The sequence below is a fragment of the Neopsephotus bourkii genome, unplaced genomic scaffold (assembly GCF_033783945.1).
Source record: "Neopsephotus bourkii isolate Nb327-2 ecotype Australia unplaced genomic scaffold, CSIRO-AGI_Nbou_v1 NB_107, whole genome shotgun sequence".
NCBI lineage: Eukaryota > Metazoa > Chordata > Aves > Psittaciformes > Psittacidae > Neopsephotus > Neopsephotus bourkii.
In genome coordinates this window covers 14,934,634-14,948,585 of record NW_026900624.1, presented here as the reverse complement: position 1 = coordinate 14,948,585, position 13,952 = coordinate 14,934,634, and the positions used below count along the sequence as shown (strand labels likewise).

The 13,952-nt window shown below is 44.8% G+C and overlaps 1 protein-coding gene across 1 annotated transcript in view; it reads left to right on the top strand.

Annotated features, from left to right (window-relative positions):
- Window positions 1-13,952, top strand: part of MEI1 (meiotic double-stranded break formation protein 1) — a 37,148-nt gene that overhangs the window by 13,123 nt on the left and 10,073 nt on the right. The window contains 11 exon segments of the mRNA XM_061362975.1: window positions 226-340; window positions 1,855-1,973; window positions 2,986-3,127; window positions 4,472-4,583; window positions 5,192-5,252; window positions 6,420-6,517; window positions 7,256-7,430; window positions 7,541-7,688; window positions 8,249-8,521; window positions 11,673-11,838; window positions 13,289-13,393. Of these exon segments, the coding sequence (XP_061218959.1) occupies window positions 226-340; window positions 1,855-1,973; window positions 2,986-3,127; window positions 4,472-4,583; window positions 5,192-5,252; window positions 6,420-6,517; window positions 7,256-7,430; window positions 7,541-7,688; window positions 8,249-8,521; window positions 11,673-11,838; window positions 13,289-13,393 (1,514 nt within the window).

Sequence of the window (13,952 nt, the reverse complement as noted above, 5' to 3'; positions counted from 1 at the left end):
TCTCTGTACAGTCATGTGCTTCCTGACTGTAGTGGGAGTGGACAGTGAATGCAGTGAGGGTGTGTTTGGGTGCACATGGGGAAGGGACTGGTCAGATATTGTGACCAGTCATCATGCTGTGCCGGAGAGAAGTGGCATTGACATGTTATCATCAAAAGAGCAGTTATTTCTGCTGGTGTGGCCTTCCCAGCAGGGAATGCACATGTTGTCTTTCTGCTTGTTCAGGAAGGACCATCTGAGCTCCCCACCAGTCCCATATGAAGAGCTGCAGAAGCTGCTGGAGGCAGTGCTGAAGCGATGTGCTGACCTTTGCTCACCCCAGACTAGCAAGAGGCATTCAGTAAGTCAAAACTTGTTGCTTGTAGGTAGGATCAAGCAGGACAGGGATGATCCTCCTACTGCACGTAGGAGTGTGGATGCTGTATATGTGTTTCATCCCCTTTACCCTGTGGCTATTGGGTTCTCTAGTGTTTCTTTTGATCCTCCTGCCTTAAGATGGTACCAGTTTTTGTCTTTGAAGTAGCTGAAGATGTATGCTGGTAAATGTTGTCTTTCTAAATCAGTGAAAATTATTGGGGTACCTCTTGAGCATGCTGCTGTCTTTACGTGTCCAGTGCTACAAAGTCATTCCCTTTCTTCAGGACTCCACCTTGTAGGCTGCATCAGTCAATCGGGGTTTTTTTTGGCAATGAACATCTCTTGCTGTGCCTTCAGACCAAGAGGATCATTATATATGCACTGTGATCCCTCAGTATGGGAACTGTTAACCACTCTTTGAACTGCAATTCCTTTTCTGTTTCTGGAATATGTAATTAATGTGATGTGCTGCTGGGACTTGAGCATTTCTGTGGAGAGCCCTTACTGCAGATGGCTAGTGAAAAGACAAGGGCTGAGACTCCTTGCTCTAGGGTCAGAGCCACGTAGGTTTAGATTGCATGTCTGTAGTGGCAAAGAGCATCTTGCTGGAGTACCAGAGTTCCACATGCCCGATGAACTATCTTTAGCCCCAAGTTCTGTTGTACCAGATGTCTGTCTTTTTTGCTTGGAGAAGACAGAACTGCTTTCTGCCCATAGGTAGATGTTGGTTAGGCTGTTTGCACACACCCAATTCTTGATGCCCTATTCAGAATACGGAGTTTCACAGGAAGGAAATTTAGGAAGATAATAAGGATGTCCAGGCTGTCCTTAAAGGAAAAAAAAAGGAGAAATGATTGTACCTGTACTAAGGTATCTCAGCATCAAATGGAGAAGGAGTTCTGAATTGCCAGATACCAATATGTAGCTGTGCTATCCTCTGGTAGTATTCAGAGAAGACCACCACAACAGGTTAAGGCTTAAAGGCAGATCTTGAGTTCCAAGTGCTTCCCAGTTTGGGCAAATGATTAACTCTGATGCTGCAGTTGGCTTCTTGCTGAACCCAGTAGGATGCTGTGTGGGAACAAGAGCTAGTACATGCATAGTTGCTTACAAAGCTGAGCCAAATTAGAGCACTAATATTTCAGTGCTGTACAAGGAGAGGAGCTGTTCAGTGTTGTCTGAAGTGTAATTGGAAGAAATAAAAATTCTTAAAAATACCAGGTTTTCCCAGAAGGGTTTGAAGCTCCATTAGCTGAGCTATTTATAACTCAGATTAGACCAAACTGTGGCAATATAGGCGGTAAAGAACTAGTAGCTCTGTAACTCTGTCCTCCCTATGAAGGGCACAAAAGCTAACTCTGCTTTTCCTGGGGAAAGCACAGCAGTGAAAAGCAGTTGTGTGAAATCTGTTGTTCCTCCTGCTGCAGGGATCAGAGAAATAAGCTGTTTTTTACTGACAGTGAACATAAGGTTTTAAAGACTCCTCTCCTCTTACAGGGTGATCTCCTGTTCTCAGTGTCTCAGAGTCACCCAGCAAACATAAATCTCAGCAGAGCTTCTCAGAGACAGGGCCAGTTCTTGCTTAACACCCTGCAAAGTTTCAGAAATGCTTGCAGGTGAGGACAAGTCAGTGTAGGTGAGTAGTGTGTGTCCATATCCACCCATTCTTCTGTCCTGGTAACCAAATGCCTCTGCCCACCCCCACCACTAAAATATCACAGGTGAGTTCAATGCATTGCACTTGTCAGTGAAACAACAGAAGGAGGAATATGTAGTGATAGTGAAAAATTTGTGATACCTGTGTGTGTCTCCCAGTAAATTTCTCTGGGACCTTTTATTCCCTGTTTATTTAATGCCTTTGGCCTTTGAGGAACTGCTTAAAAATTAGCCACTACTACTGACAGTGTAAGAACTATTGGAAGGTGTGTGTGAAACCATATTCCTGTGTCCTGGGGTACGCAGGGGGGGATTAACCATTTAACAAATGTGTATCTGCTTCAGATGGTGGCTTTGGGTTTGCTCATCTGTTAACTGCCAGTGGGTTTATAGACACCAACATTTCCTGTGCTGCTGGATGAGAGCTATCTGTCAGCCTTAGCTGCTCAGCAGACGGTGGTACATGAATTTGTGTGTGAGTCTGTTGTTAGGGAAGTCTGGCCAACTTAGTTATTTTGCCTTCCATGGCTTGACTGAGATAATTCAGTCAGAAGCAGGTGGCCCTGTCTGCACTGACCCAGTGTCTTGGGGTAGTGTTACAGGGCTCTTGGGATCTGTCATTCCTTTTAGAACAGCTGAATGGTCCACTGGCTGATTTTCATGAGGTTTGCTGTATTGTGCTCCAGACAATCTGGCCTGGATGAGAACCTTTAGTCTTGCCACACTAGGGCTTTCCACAGCAGATACTTTCTTCAGAGAAGCTAACCCTTCATTTCCCAGATTGTACTGTTGTGCAACATTGCTGACTTCTAATAGCTTTGCTCAAGATGTAACTCTGAGATTGCCAAATTCCTGCATTGCTGACCCAATAAATGTTTATAGGTGAAAGTTTTGATGCAGATGTAGCATCTCCTAACTTCCTTTACAAAGTGAGGAGGATTCCTCTCTTTGATGTCCACTATGTGTTTGTAGGTTAGCAGTGGAATTCCAGAGTGACTTCATGGCCCAGGAGAATGCTTTCACTGCCCCCAACTCTGAGAGCAAGGACACACTAAGCAACTTCTCTGAGTTCCTGTTGAGGATTTGTGACAGTATCTGCATCCCCATGGTCATGGTAGGGTTTCTTTTGAATTTGATCTATTTGTTGGATACCTGGAAAGATGCTTTCAAACATCAAGAACGGGTTGCACAAATTGGTTTTGGGAGGGAGAGAGCATGTAGAGTAAACCAAGAACAGGTGTGGCATTGCCACAGAGCCAAATGTGGCATTACACAGTGCATGCAAAATGGGGGTGTATGGTCTCAGAGGGTGGAGAAATTCATAAAGCTTCCATGTAGATGGCAGTGTCTTTCTTCAGACTGTGCAATCCCCATAACCTCCCTGCCATGCTATCTAATCCATGGCAGCTCTGGATGTTGCAGAAGATGAAGAGTGCCTGAAGTGTTGTTTTCCCTTCTTGCTTGTGTCCCAGAAAGCAGTGGCATTTTGCACCTGCACTTTCATGTCCCTGCTTCTTTCCAGAAGGTGTTGATGAGGCTGCCCAGTCTACCCAGCAAGGGCAGTACCTAGCAGTGCCTCAGTAAGGCCAGGGACACAGTTTAAAAAGTAACTGGAGAGTCACATGTGTTTTAGTGCTCCATGCAGATCTGTCACTAAGACACTTGGAGCAGAGCTGTCAAAACAGTGGGGCTCTGGTGGTGGTTCCAAACGTTGAGTAACTTTTGCTTGTGCTTTGCCACAGGTTCAGGTGTATGGACTCTTGCAGTTGTTGGGAGCTTGGAAATGTTTTGGTTTGTATTTTCTTAACCAATCTTTTGAGAGGCAGCTCAGCTGCAGTACAATTGCTGTTGTCCTCCCTGAAGGGAGGTGCATGTCTCGTTTGGCAAAGCTGAAGTCAGTTTGCTGCTTCTTGCTCATTGAACTTGGTTAAAAATTAATGGACTGTGAGAAAATTGTCCAGTGACCTTCTGCAAGAGTCAGTCAAGTTGTTCTGTTCTAAACAGTTTAGGTTCTGCACTCTTTAGAGAGCTTAAATAGCTGTGTTTGCCACTACCCCATAAAACGCTGAATCACAGGTATAAAGCGTTCCTGAAGTCAGCTGGACATATGTCCTGTGTTGTATGCCACGCTGGAGAATTAGCCATCTGAGCTGTGAAAACAGTTGCTTCCAGGGCAATATGGGCAGTAAGGGCCTAACTGTTTGCCAGCTGGAATCAGGAAGAAGTTTCTTGTTTGATGTAATGTCTTGCAGAGTTAGCAGCATAGCTCATAATGTTGGCAGAGGGGAGCGTTAGTTGCTTTGAAGTGCTCATGTGTACATGCTGCCAGGCATTTTGGTAGAACTGTTACTCCATTTCTTTGGATTTAGAAATCTCACTTTCTGGGCAGGCAGAAAAGCTGCTGTTTTCAGTGTCTATTGCATACCACCATGCACCTGATCTTTTTTTCTTTCCACAGAACTACCTGGAGAGGGCCGTCAGCCCATCACTGATGGAGGTTTTCATCTCAGCACTTAATACCCTCTTTACAGTGGTGCCAAACCTGCAGAATAAGTTCTCCAAAAAGCTGGGTATGGGGGTAGTGTGCGATCACGTTCTCTGTGCTCGTAACTGATGGAACTTACTGCTACTGCATATTACTGAGGCAATGAGCACTTCATGCGGAGGATTATATTACATGTTTATATGAGTAAGAATAGAGCACACAGTCATGTTCAACAGGATGAAAAAGTTATTTGGTCTAGCAATGATGATGGGACAGATTTTATTTTAGATAAATAACTTGTGTCATCTTCAACCTTTCCTCTGGAATATTCAGAATTGGCTGTTCCTCTAGACAGGGATTATGCTGGAATTGGTAGGTTTTTACTATGTAGAAATCCTATTTACTCTGTGTATTCCTTACTCTTCGCACATCAGAGAACTAATGTAGAGAATTCCTCTATTCTAAACAAGTGAAGCTGTCAAAACTTCCCTTATTCTCCTGAGAAAACAAATGAATCTCAGACATTCCTCTCCAAACCAAACTCAGAGTAGTTTGCTTTGGGAGAGGACACTGAGATGGCCTGCCTTGTTCACCAGGTTGGTGTGGAGATGTGTGGGGATGGTTATGGGACCTGCCTACTTTTTTCCCTTATTGTACACATTCTGTGACATTTCTGTCTTGCTTTCTGTCTAGCATCTTCATCCTTCATCCGACTGACACTGGAGCTGAAGGCCAGATTTTGCTCTGTACAAAGGTATTGTGATGCACATGCATTTTGAGGAAGTCAAACATTTCCAGATGGAAAAGCAGATCATGCCATATTTAGTGCACCTGATTTGGCAAGATGGAATGCTGAAAGACTCGAGAGTAGTTATATCTTACTGCAAAATGTAAATGGAAACTGACAATGGAAAAGCTGGATGTGGGAGAAGGGAGAAGCAGTCAGATAGGGGGCAGGTGGATTCACAGAGTGGTGTGAGAATCCTGTCGTCTGTTATGAGATGAGCAGGTAGAGATAAAGCAGCCTGGCTTTGGAGTGATCAGATAAGTGGGTGTTTTGAAAAGAAATAACAGTAGCATCGGTTTCATCTGAGCTCTGGCTTCCCAGGCACATATTACCACTATCATTGTTCCTTGTGGTGTGATATATAAGAAATGGGCGGGAGAAGGAAGGCTTCAACAGCAGGAATCGCAAAGGTTCTTCTGTAGCAAAGGCTATGATTTCTCGGTTGTGGAGGACTTAGGGAGACTCTCTGTGGGTCTGCAAAGGTGTGTTACCCCTCTTTCCTATGACTGCACCTTATTAAAGAGTAAACAAAACATGCAGCACCCTTAGCCCAGGTTAGCACTGTGAAACTTAGGGTGGGGATGTTTGTGCCTTTGAATGGTGTGTGTGGGAAGTGATCGAGGCCTCTGAATACAGTAGTTCGGGGCACTAATGATGGTGTGTTAGAGTGCAAAACTGATTCATTATGTCCTGTTCTGCAAGGAGATCATTGGAGACAGAAATAATGCCACGGAATCTCCCTACTGGTGTTTGCCAGTGGAATCAGGTGTGGGAAGCCACCCTCATATATAGGCTCTGCAGTGTTTGGGGTCCTGCCCTTGCAAGACTCCCTGCGTATACCAGGTGTGATGATTGTGAGAGTACCCCGCTATCTTCATGTTGTCCCAGGGTGTGTGAACACGTTCACTGCCATCACTATGCACACCTGCCACATCTGTGAGCTGACTGTCCTTTGGGAATCACTCACTTTCCTGGAACCCCAGGTGGCTCCTGGAGTTTTGTTGTGATGGGGCAGGTGCTTGTATTTGATGATGATTCAGTAAACTGAGGTTCTAGCAGACAGCATGTGAGATTGGAAATATAAAGAAGATATTCCTGGTCTTCTGCACTGTATTTTTCTGCTCTTCTTCACAGTAATCCTGCCTTGAATCAGGCGTGTTCCAGCTTCCTCTGCAGCTTGTGCTTGAGCCTTTACTCTGCCACAGAGAAAGAGAAAACTTCTTCCCAGGAAGGCAAGTTTGGAGAAGGAGACAAATGGCTTCACTTACTCTGAGGCCCTGACACCCTCTCTTTAGGCAATAGGTACAAAAATAACTAAAATAAAAGGACAAAGAAGGGAAGGGAGGACACACGTAAGCTCTATTTAGAGGTTGTGGGGTTTTCCTCCCCAGCTTTTTTTTTAAGCTGGTCCAACATGGAGATAACGCTCACAGAATGCATCCTCAAGAATTTGGAACCCTGCCTGTTTACATGGTGACAACAACTGTGCATGGCTTAATTGAAACAGTCTCATTTGCCACTTAGTCACCTATATCTGCAGATTTTTCCTCTGGCACACTCTGTAAAGCTTTCCTGTCTGTACTGTAACTTCCCATAATAGGTAAATCCCAGATAAATGAGCTGAAAATTTTCACATCACAAAAGCCACTTTTCTTACTGGCAGTGGCTGGTGACCATACAGGCAGCATCAGCAGAAAGCTGGGAACCTTAAACAGAAATGGCTTTTCATCCTCAAAGCCAGCTCTGTTAAATCAAGTCTCACAACACCTCATGCCAGATCATAGCGGTGTGCTTGCTGTATGCAGGCTGTGGGGCAGGAGGCTGACTTTTATATTTCTTACATCAGGAGTTTCCCTAATTTAATATTCTTGAATTGGGGCAGGCAGATGCTTCCATCCCCCTGTTCCACTCTGCTTTGCTGTAAACATTGCTCATCACTGCCTGCCTGCTCATAGTAGTTTTATTTCTAGAGCAAGACATTTCTGAGCTCCTGCAGAAGGGTCTGCCTCAATTAAACTACACCACTGCTGAAAGCCTTCTCTTCCTGTCTGAAACCCCTGAGCCTTTCTCTTTGGATCAGGCTCTTTGCAGCCACCAACACTGCTTTATACTACTCTTATACTTTGCCTACACCCTTGAGGACAGGTGAGCCAAGAGTATATAAGGCATATGGTTTTGTGGCTATTCTATACCATGTATTGGTGGGTGAGGCATGTCTAATGTTACTGTTTGCACTCCAATCTCCTCAAATGCAGGTTTGTCCCAGAAGCGGAATTATTTTTAGCCATAAGAAATTTCCTCCTATCCGCACAGGACCATGGAGACTGTCCCCCTCTATACATACTCAGAGCTGCACTTTACCTCCTTGCTGTCTGTCAGGACAAAAGCCAACCACTGGACTTGGTAAAAGATGATTTAATTCCTTCCTCTTGGACCCGTTTTTGGAAACTAAGGTTTCTCCCCACTCCCATCAACCCTCTTGAGGAAAGTATTTTGACATAGGTGATGAGCAGTGAGCGAGTGAAGAGCGTGCAGTGCATCTACACTCTGGAAAGTTAACTGTGAAAAGCCACCAGGGAATCTAGATTTGACTGAATAAACCTGTGTATGTGTAGGAAGTGTAAATGCGTTGGATAGGCTGTGAATTCACATATGGAATATAATAAATTTCATCGCTTCAGTCTCCTGAACACATCTACAGCCTCTGCAGAAGGCTTTCTAGTGTTCCCATATGGCTCTTTGCTGATGCACAGCTTTGAGAACTGTATAAAGCCTACAAGTTTCTTAGCCTTTATGATGCAAATGGGCTTCACAAAATGATGTTTAACTGATATATTTGATTGTCTACTTAGAAGGCAGTGTGACTGTTTCTCATAGCACTCACATCACTTCAGCTTTTTTGATATTCAGTATCTAGTGATAATTCTGTTCTCTCTCCCCTTTTCCCTCCCACCATTTACCAGAGGTCGTTGTGTACCATAAGGAGGATCCTGGATAATCTTCCAGATCTAAGCTTGGTCTACGTCCATTGTCCTCTCCTACTGAAATTCTTCCTGCGCTACCCTGAACTTATGGGGAGATTTGGACACCAAGTCCTCCGACTCTGGTTTTCCTGGGGAGACTGCAAGCAAACTGGGATTGAAGAAGATGGTTTTGGCATGTCTGATCAGCTGAACAGTGTTAACCCATTGCTTCCCATTCTGAAGAACAATTCCAGCATTTTACTTATTTTACTGGTATGTAGCTTTCACAATGACAGGCTGCCATCCTGGCCCTGATTTAGGTGGCTTTTTGGTTTTTAAAGCTCTCAGTGGTGTCATAGAATCATAGAATGGTTTGGGTTGGAAACAACCTTAACATCATCCAGTTCCAACCCCCTGCCATGGACAGGGACACCTTCCACTAGAGCAGGTTGATCAAGACCCTGTCCAACCTGGGACATGAGGCTACAAGGGCCAATGAGTGTATACATAGATTTCCACCTCCCAGGGAAGCCTGATATGGAAAATGGGTCTTTCTCTGTCATCCATCCACTGTAACAGGAAGGGATCTTTTGAAAGCTGGTTAGGAAGGGATCTGAAGGGTGCTCATGTATGCCGTGAAAAACCTCATTCCTTTCTCTAACCAGATACACAGCTGGGTACTCCAGATCTTTCTGTGGCAGCCTTTCAAGAAGCTGTTTAGCTAATTTGGGAGAAATGGTTTTACTACTGATAGATGAGAAGGATATAAGGAAAAAAGAACTTTGAAAAAGCAGCATGGAGAGAGCAGGTCTTGAGGGCATGGCTTTCTGTTCGCTGGGGGTTTTAATTTTGTTTGGTTTCAACTGGAGGGTCTTGTCAGAGATTCCTGCAGAACTCCTGAGTTTCCAGGGCTGCAACAACACATTTTATTGCTCTTTAAAGGTAAAATAGAAATCCTGAGGAAGGGAAAATTATTCAGTGCAGGGAAGAAAGAAGCCTTGAAGTAGCAGGGCTTGTGTGTTTGCTGGCATAATGGGCTCTGTTAACCTATGTAATCATGACAGAATCTAGGTGCTGATGGCTGCTTAGAGACCTCCTCTCACTCCCAGCTCTCCCACCTGCCCTGTCACCCATTCCCATCAGTGGCCACCTACCCCACGACTGTTCAGCCGGTCACACAGTAAACACTTGCTGACATTTCCACACGGGAACATGAGATTTGCCTGGAAGGACAAAAGCAAAGAGCTGTGATGTTTCTTCTCCAGCCTTTCAGAGAAATTAAAACTATGTATCAGTGTGAATAGAAGCCCATGTCAGCAGACAGTGAATAAACAAGGTTTGATTCTGAGTGGGTACCCATCAGGCATTACAGTCTGGCATGTATTTGTTATGATCAAAGAGACCATGAAGTACATTTTAATATCCCACCTTAGTGAAATGACTGACAGGAGGGTACCTGTGTGGGGCAGTTCTTTTACAGTGAGGGTGATATTGGACAGTAGGTAGCAACATCCAGGCTTTTGATAACCATTGCAGAGGATTAGCCAAAATTATCAGTGAGCTCACATATCAAATTCAGGAGGAGAAGCGTCCCATGGGACTTGCCTTTGGCAGTAGTTCTGGAACTTAGCGCTCCATAACGTGGTGTATACATTCCAGGTCTAGCAATAAACAAAAGAGAAACAGTGGCTCCTTTGCTGAATGGTACAGTATTCCTGCTTCTCTTTGTCTGTATTGCTGTGTGCTCTTGCAGAAATAAATTAATTTAGCTCTGTCCTGGTTGTTAAAGTGAGTTGTAATAAATCACAGGCTTTGACACTTCACCTTTCAGTTGGAGAAAGCATAATCAATCTGAATTTAGATGGGCTAATAAAACAGTGCAATATCCTGGGATAAATATGCTGTCAGATGTAAAGAAAACTTAGGAGGTGAATAACCTCAGCCTGAGAATGCTCTAGTAAAATGGAAAGGCCTCTGTGTGGTACAGTGAAACAAAAATGAATGTCCTTCCAGGGATGATTTATTTGCTCATCTGCTTTTAACAATTGTCTGGACTAGATCGAACAGATGGTTAGTGGCTTCATCTGAGACCTTGAGCTCCTGAGTAGGAAGGAAGATGTTAACACAGTGATGCATTTACCAGGAGCAGGAAGGCTGTGGCCCTTGGTTAGTGCCATTTTGTGTTGTGTTCATCTGGGGGTGAATGTGATCATGATCACACACTGTCCCACTTGTCTTCTCCATGCTTCAGATGTGAGCTGCTCTCTCAGAGAATGGAAATAGGCTGACTTGCTTTAGATTACATTCCTGAATGTCATATGGAGCAGATCTATGTCAGTGGAGCAGATTGTGCAGACAGTTCCCTGCCCTGTATCCCTGAAGGTCTCAAATATGAGCAGGAATCAAGCTCAGAACTAGATACTTTTTTCCTGGCACAGGCAGCCTGTTCTTAACTACTTTCCTTGTGTATGGGGTCCCGCAGCCATTTCCTCTCCATTATCCCAGTCAGGATTCCTGACTACTGTGTGATAGGGAAGGCAGCAGGCTGTCCTGGCAGGCTGTAGGCTTGGTTACTGAGACCAGTTTTCTGTTTACCTCTTTCAGCTGTACCATTTGCAATGCAGTAGCTGGGACTACTGGGGGAGGAGAGCCAAGGTGGTGCTGACATAATACGTGTTGAGATGCTCATATAATGTCAGCACTACCAAGCATTTTCTGCCTGATCTTTATGGAACTGCATCTGTACATGCTGTGCAAGTGAATTTAATGTTAAACACCTTAACAACAAAGGTGTGCCCAAGTTAAGGCTAACAGCTGTAGGGTTCAGCTCAGAGGCTCCAGACAGAGCTCTGTTGCCAAGAAGCAGGCTCATGGGCTGAATGCTGTGTGCACGAGTCCCATTTTCTGAGATTCAGTGATTGCTTGTATAGTTCCTGTATGTTTCACGCAGTTCAGCTGTTATGTTGCTAATGCAGGTACAAGGCTGCCAGCCTTTTGAAAATAAGTAGCTATGGACTGACTCATAAGTTTGATTTTAGGTACGCATCTTTTATATGCAACCTTAGTTTTCCAAACAACAAGGACAGCAGGAATGCCAGAAGATCTGTGCTTTTGGAAATAGGGCCCTGGCTTTAGGATCCCATGTGTTTAAAACTTTGCCCTTAAATGTATGTTGCTCAAACGTTTGTGTGCTATATGGGCGTTACATAGCCACATGCATTCTTTAAACAGGATATTACTCAGAGGTGCCTATCAGATGAGAGTCTGTCTGCTTTATTCAGTTCTCTAATCAGGACATACTTCATCTGAACAGTACTTTATTAGTCTGTTTCCCAAGGCACCAGATTAGCATAATGGTATTAAATAGCAGTGACTTCTGCCAAATGAGGGCAGGAAGGTAATGTGTGTGCTTCTTCCCTCGCAGGACCTGGTCTGCTCAAGCTCTGTGGAGGTGGCTTGGAAGGTGTTGATGACTCTAAAGATCTTCCTGGAAAGCTATGACCATGTCCTTGTCTGTGACCTCCTCCGGAGTCAGTTCCTACAGATTCTGCAGCAGGTGTTGGTAGAGAGCAGCTCAGCATCTTTACAAGGTGACTGCCCTCTGTGACTTGGGTTTGCTTTAAGATCAGCTAGCAAGGTCAATAGCTGAAGGGATGCACTCTAGGATAAAGCATTTTTGAAGTGCTGATACAACTTCTGTATGTATCTGCATGAGGAAATTTATGGACAGGACTGCACTGATTTAGTTTCCTTTTCCAGAGACTCTTATTTTGAATTGAGAAAGTCTTTTTCTAATTTACATTGTTCTGGCTTCAAACTGCGGTTGTTAAACCAAGATAAGGTTCTCTTATACTGCCGTATGTGTTCAAGTGGAGAGCTGTGCTGGTCAATCTTCCAGCTTGAGTGGGGACTCAACTAGTGACTGAAAGACGCCCTCCTTTTTGCCTCTTCTCTACGCAAAACAGCTTGGTGTGCTGAGTACACCCAGGGAACAGAGATCGTTTGAATCGTTCATGATATTGATCCCCAAACAGGAACTGTGGCATCAGCAGATCCCATGATTCTGTTCAGTTTCTCAAAGAGAGCAAGGTTGTGACGGGGGGGAAATCCCCTGTTTTGCTGCTAGCCCTGGCTGTGGAGTTGGGACTGTTGTCCCATTGTGAAAGGTGCTGTGCAAAGCATCTTGTGAGCTTGAACTGAAACAGGGCGTAGTGCTAGGGTGTCCTTGACGCCCTAAGATAGGGTCCCAGAACACCTTTTGCTTGTTCCTGAAGCGGGCACAGACACTTCTAACAGCTCTGCTCTGTTTGGGGTGTTTTGTCATGCAGCAGTTGGGATGGAAGCATAAGAGGGAAAGTGTTTTTGCCTTACATCAGTAGGCTGGAGAAGAGGGTGGGATTTAAAGGAGGAGTGTGGTGGAGCTTGAGGTTACAGGGTTATGGATAAAGAAGGCCATATTGGCGTCTTTGTCATTTTGCACATTTGGACACTTTTGTTGCTGATCACGGGGTGCCAGGGGTTGTGGGAAGGCAGATTATCCATTTCCTATTGTGGGAGTCAAACCTATTCCTCCAAACAGCGGGTGATGGAGAGAGGACACTGGGCTAGAAGAGCTTCTGCAAGATTAGAGCCGTTCTGCTGACACTAATATCCCCAGCTCCAGTTCATACTGCACCTTGAATTTGTTAACCGAGTTCCTGACAGCCCCATCAGAAAGTCAAACTCCAGATGTACTCTGGAGACACGACTTCCTTGTCATGTCCTTGTCTTCCTTCCAGCATGCAGGCAGCTCTCTGGGAGGTCTGGGGCAGGTAAGGAGGTCTGCATCTCTGTTTGAACAGTAGCCTGCTCTTAGACAACAAGGTGGCCCAACAGTGAGACTCCATCAAGAATATGTTAACATTAAAGACACCAGTAAATGTTTCCTCCTCAAAACTGAAAACTCCTGCGCCTTTGTGAAAACATTTTTTGGAAGTAATATATATATAATATTTAAGTTTAGAGTTCACTGCCAAGCTAAGCTGTCTGCACCCTTCTTAGCTAACAGGAACTTGCCTGTTTTGCTGAGCCTCCTTTTCCTGGTGCAGCTGCGAAGCAAGGGGGTGAGGGAGCTGGACAGCACAGACTTCAAGCTGCTTCACCAGGGTGAGTCTGTGCATCCATCTTCTTCCAGAGGTCTTTGGTCTGTGTTCGTTAATTGTTCCATAAGATGATATGGGGCTGGCTCTTTGTCCTTTGACAGCAAGTGTACCTTGTGTTACAGTTAAGCTTCCTTTGAAATACTTTCATAGCCAAAGCATTGTAAAGAGCCCTGGTTACCAGTTCAGTCAGCAAAACCCAGGTTCTCTTCCTCTTGCTTTTACAATACATTTGTGGTCTGGAACCTCTCAAGGTGGCAAAAGCATTCCCCTGGCCATGACATGATTTCAGAGTCTGTGACTGTTGTTGACTTGGCACATGACTGTATTGCTGATGTGCTTCCTGAATCATCCCTCTCCATCCACACTTGCTAACATGCTCCTGAGGGGTTCAGGCAGGCCACAGGGGTCACCTTTAAACCTGGGCTTGCTCTGGAGTTCAAGTCCAGAGTACGTGGGTCTCAATCAGCTGCAGGATTTGCCCACTCCACGCCAGAGACCTAGAAGTGCAAGTCGTGTTTGTTTCTTCACCATAGCAGGACCTGCTGCCTTGTCTAGTGATCCTC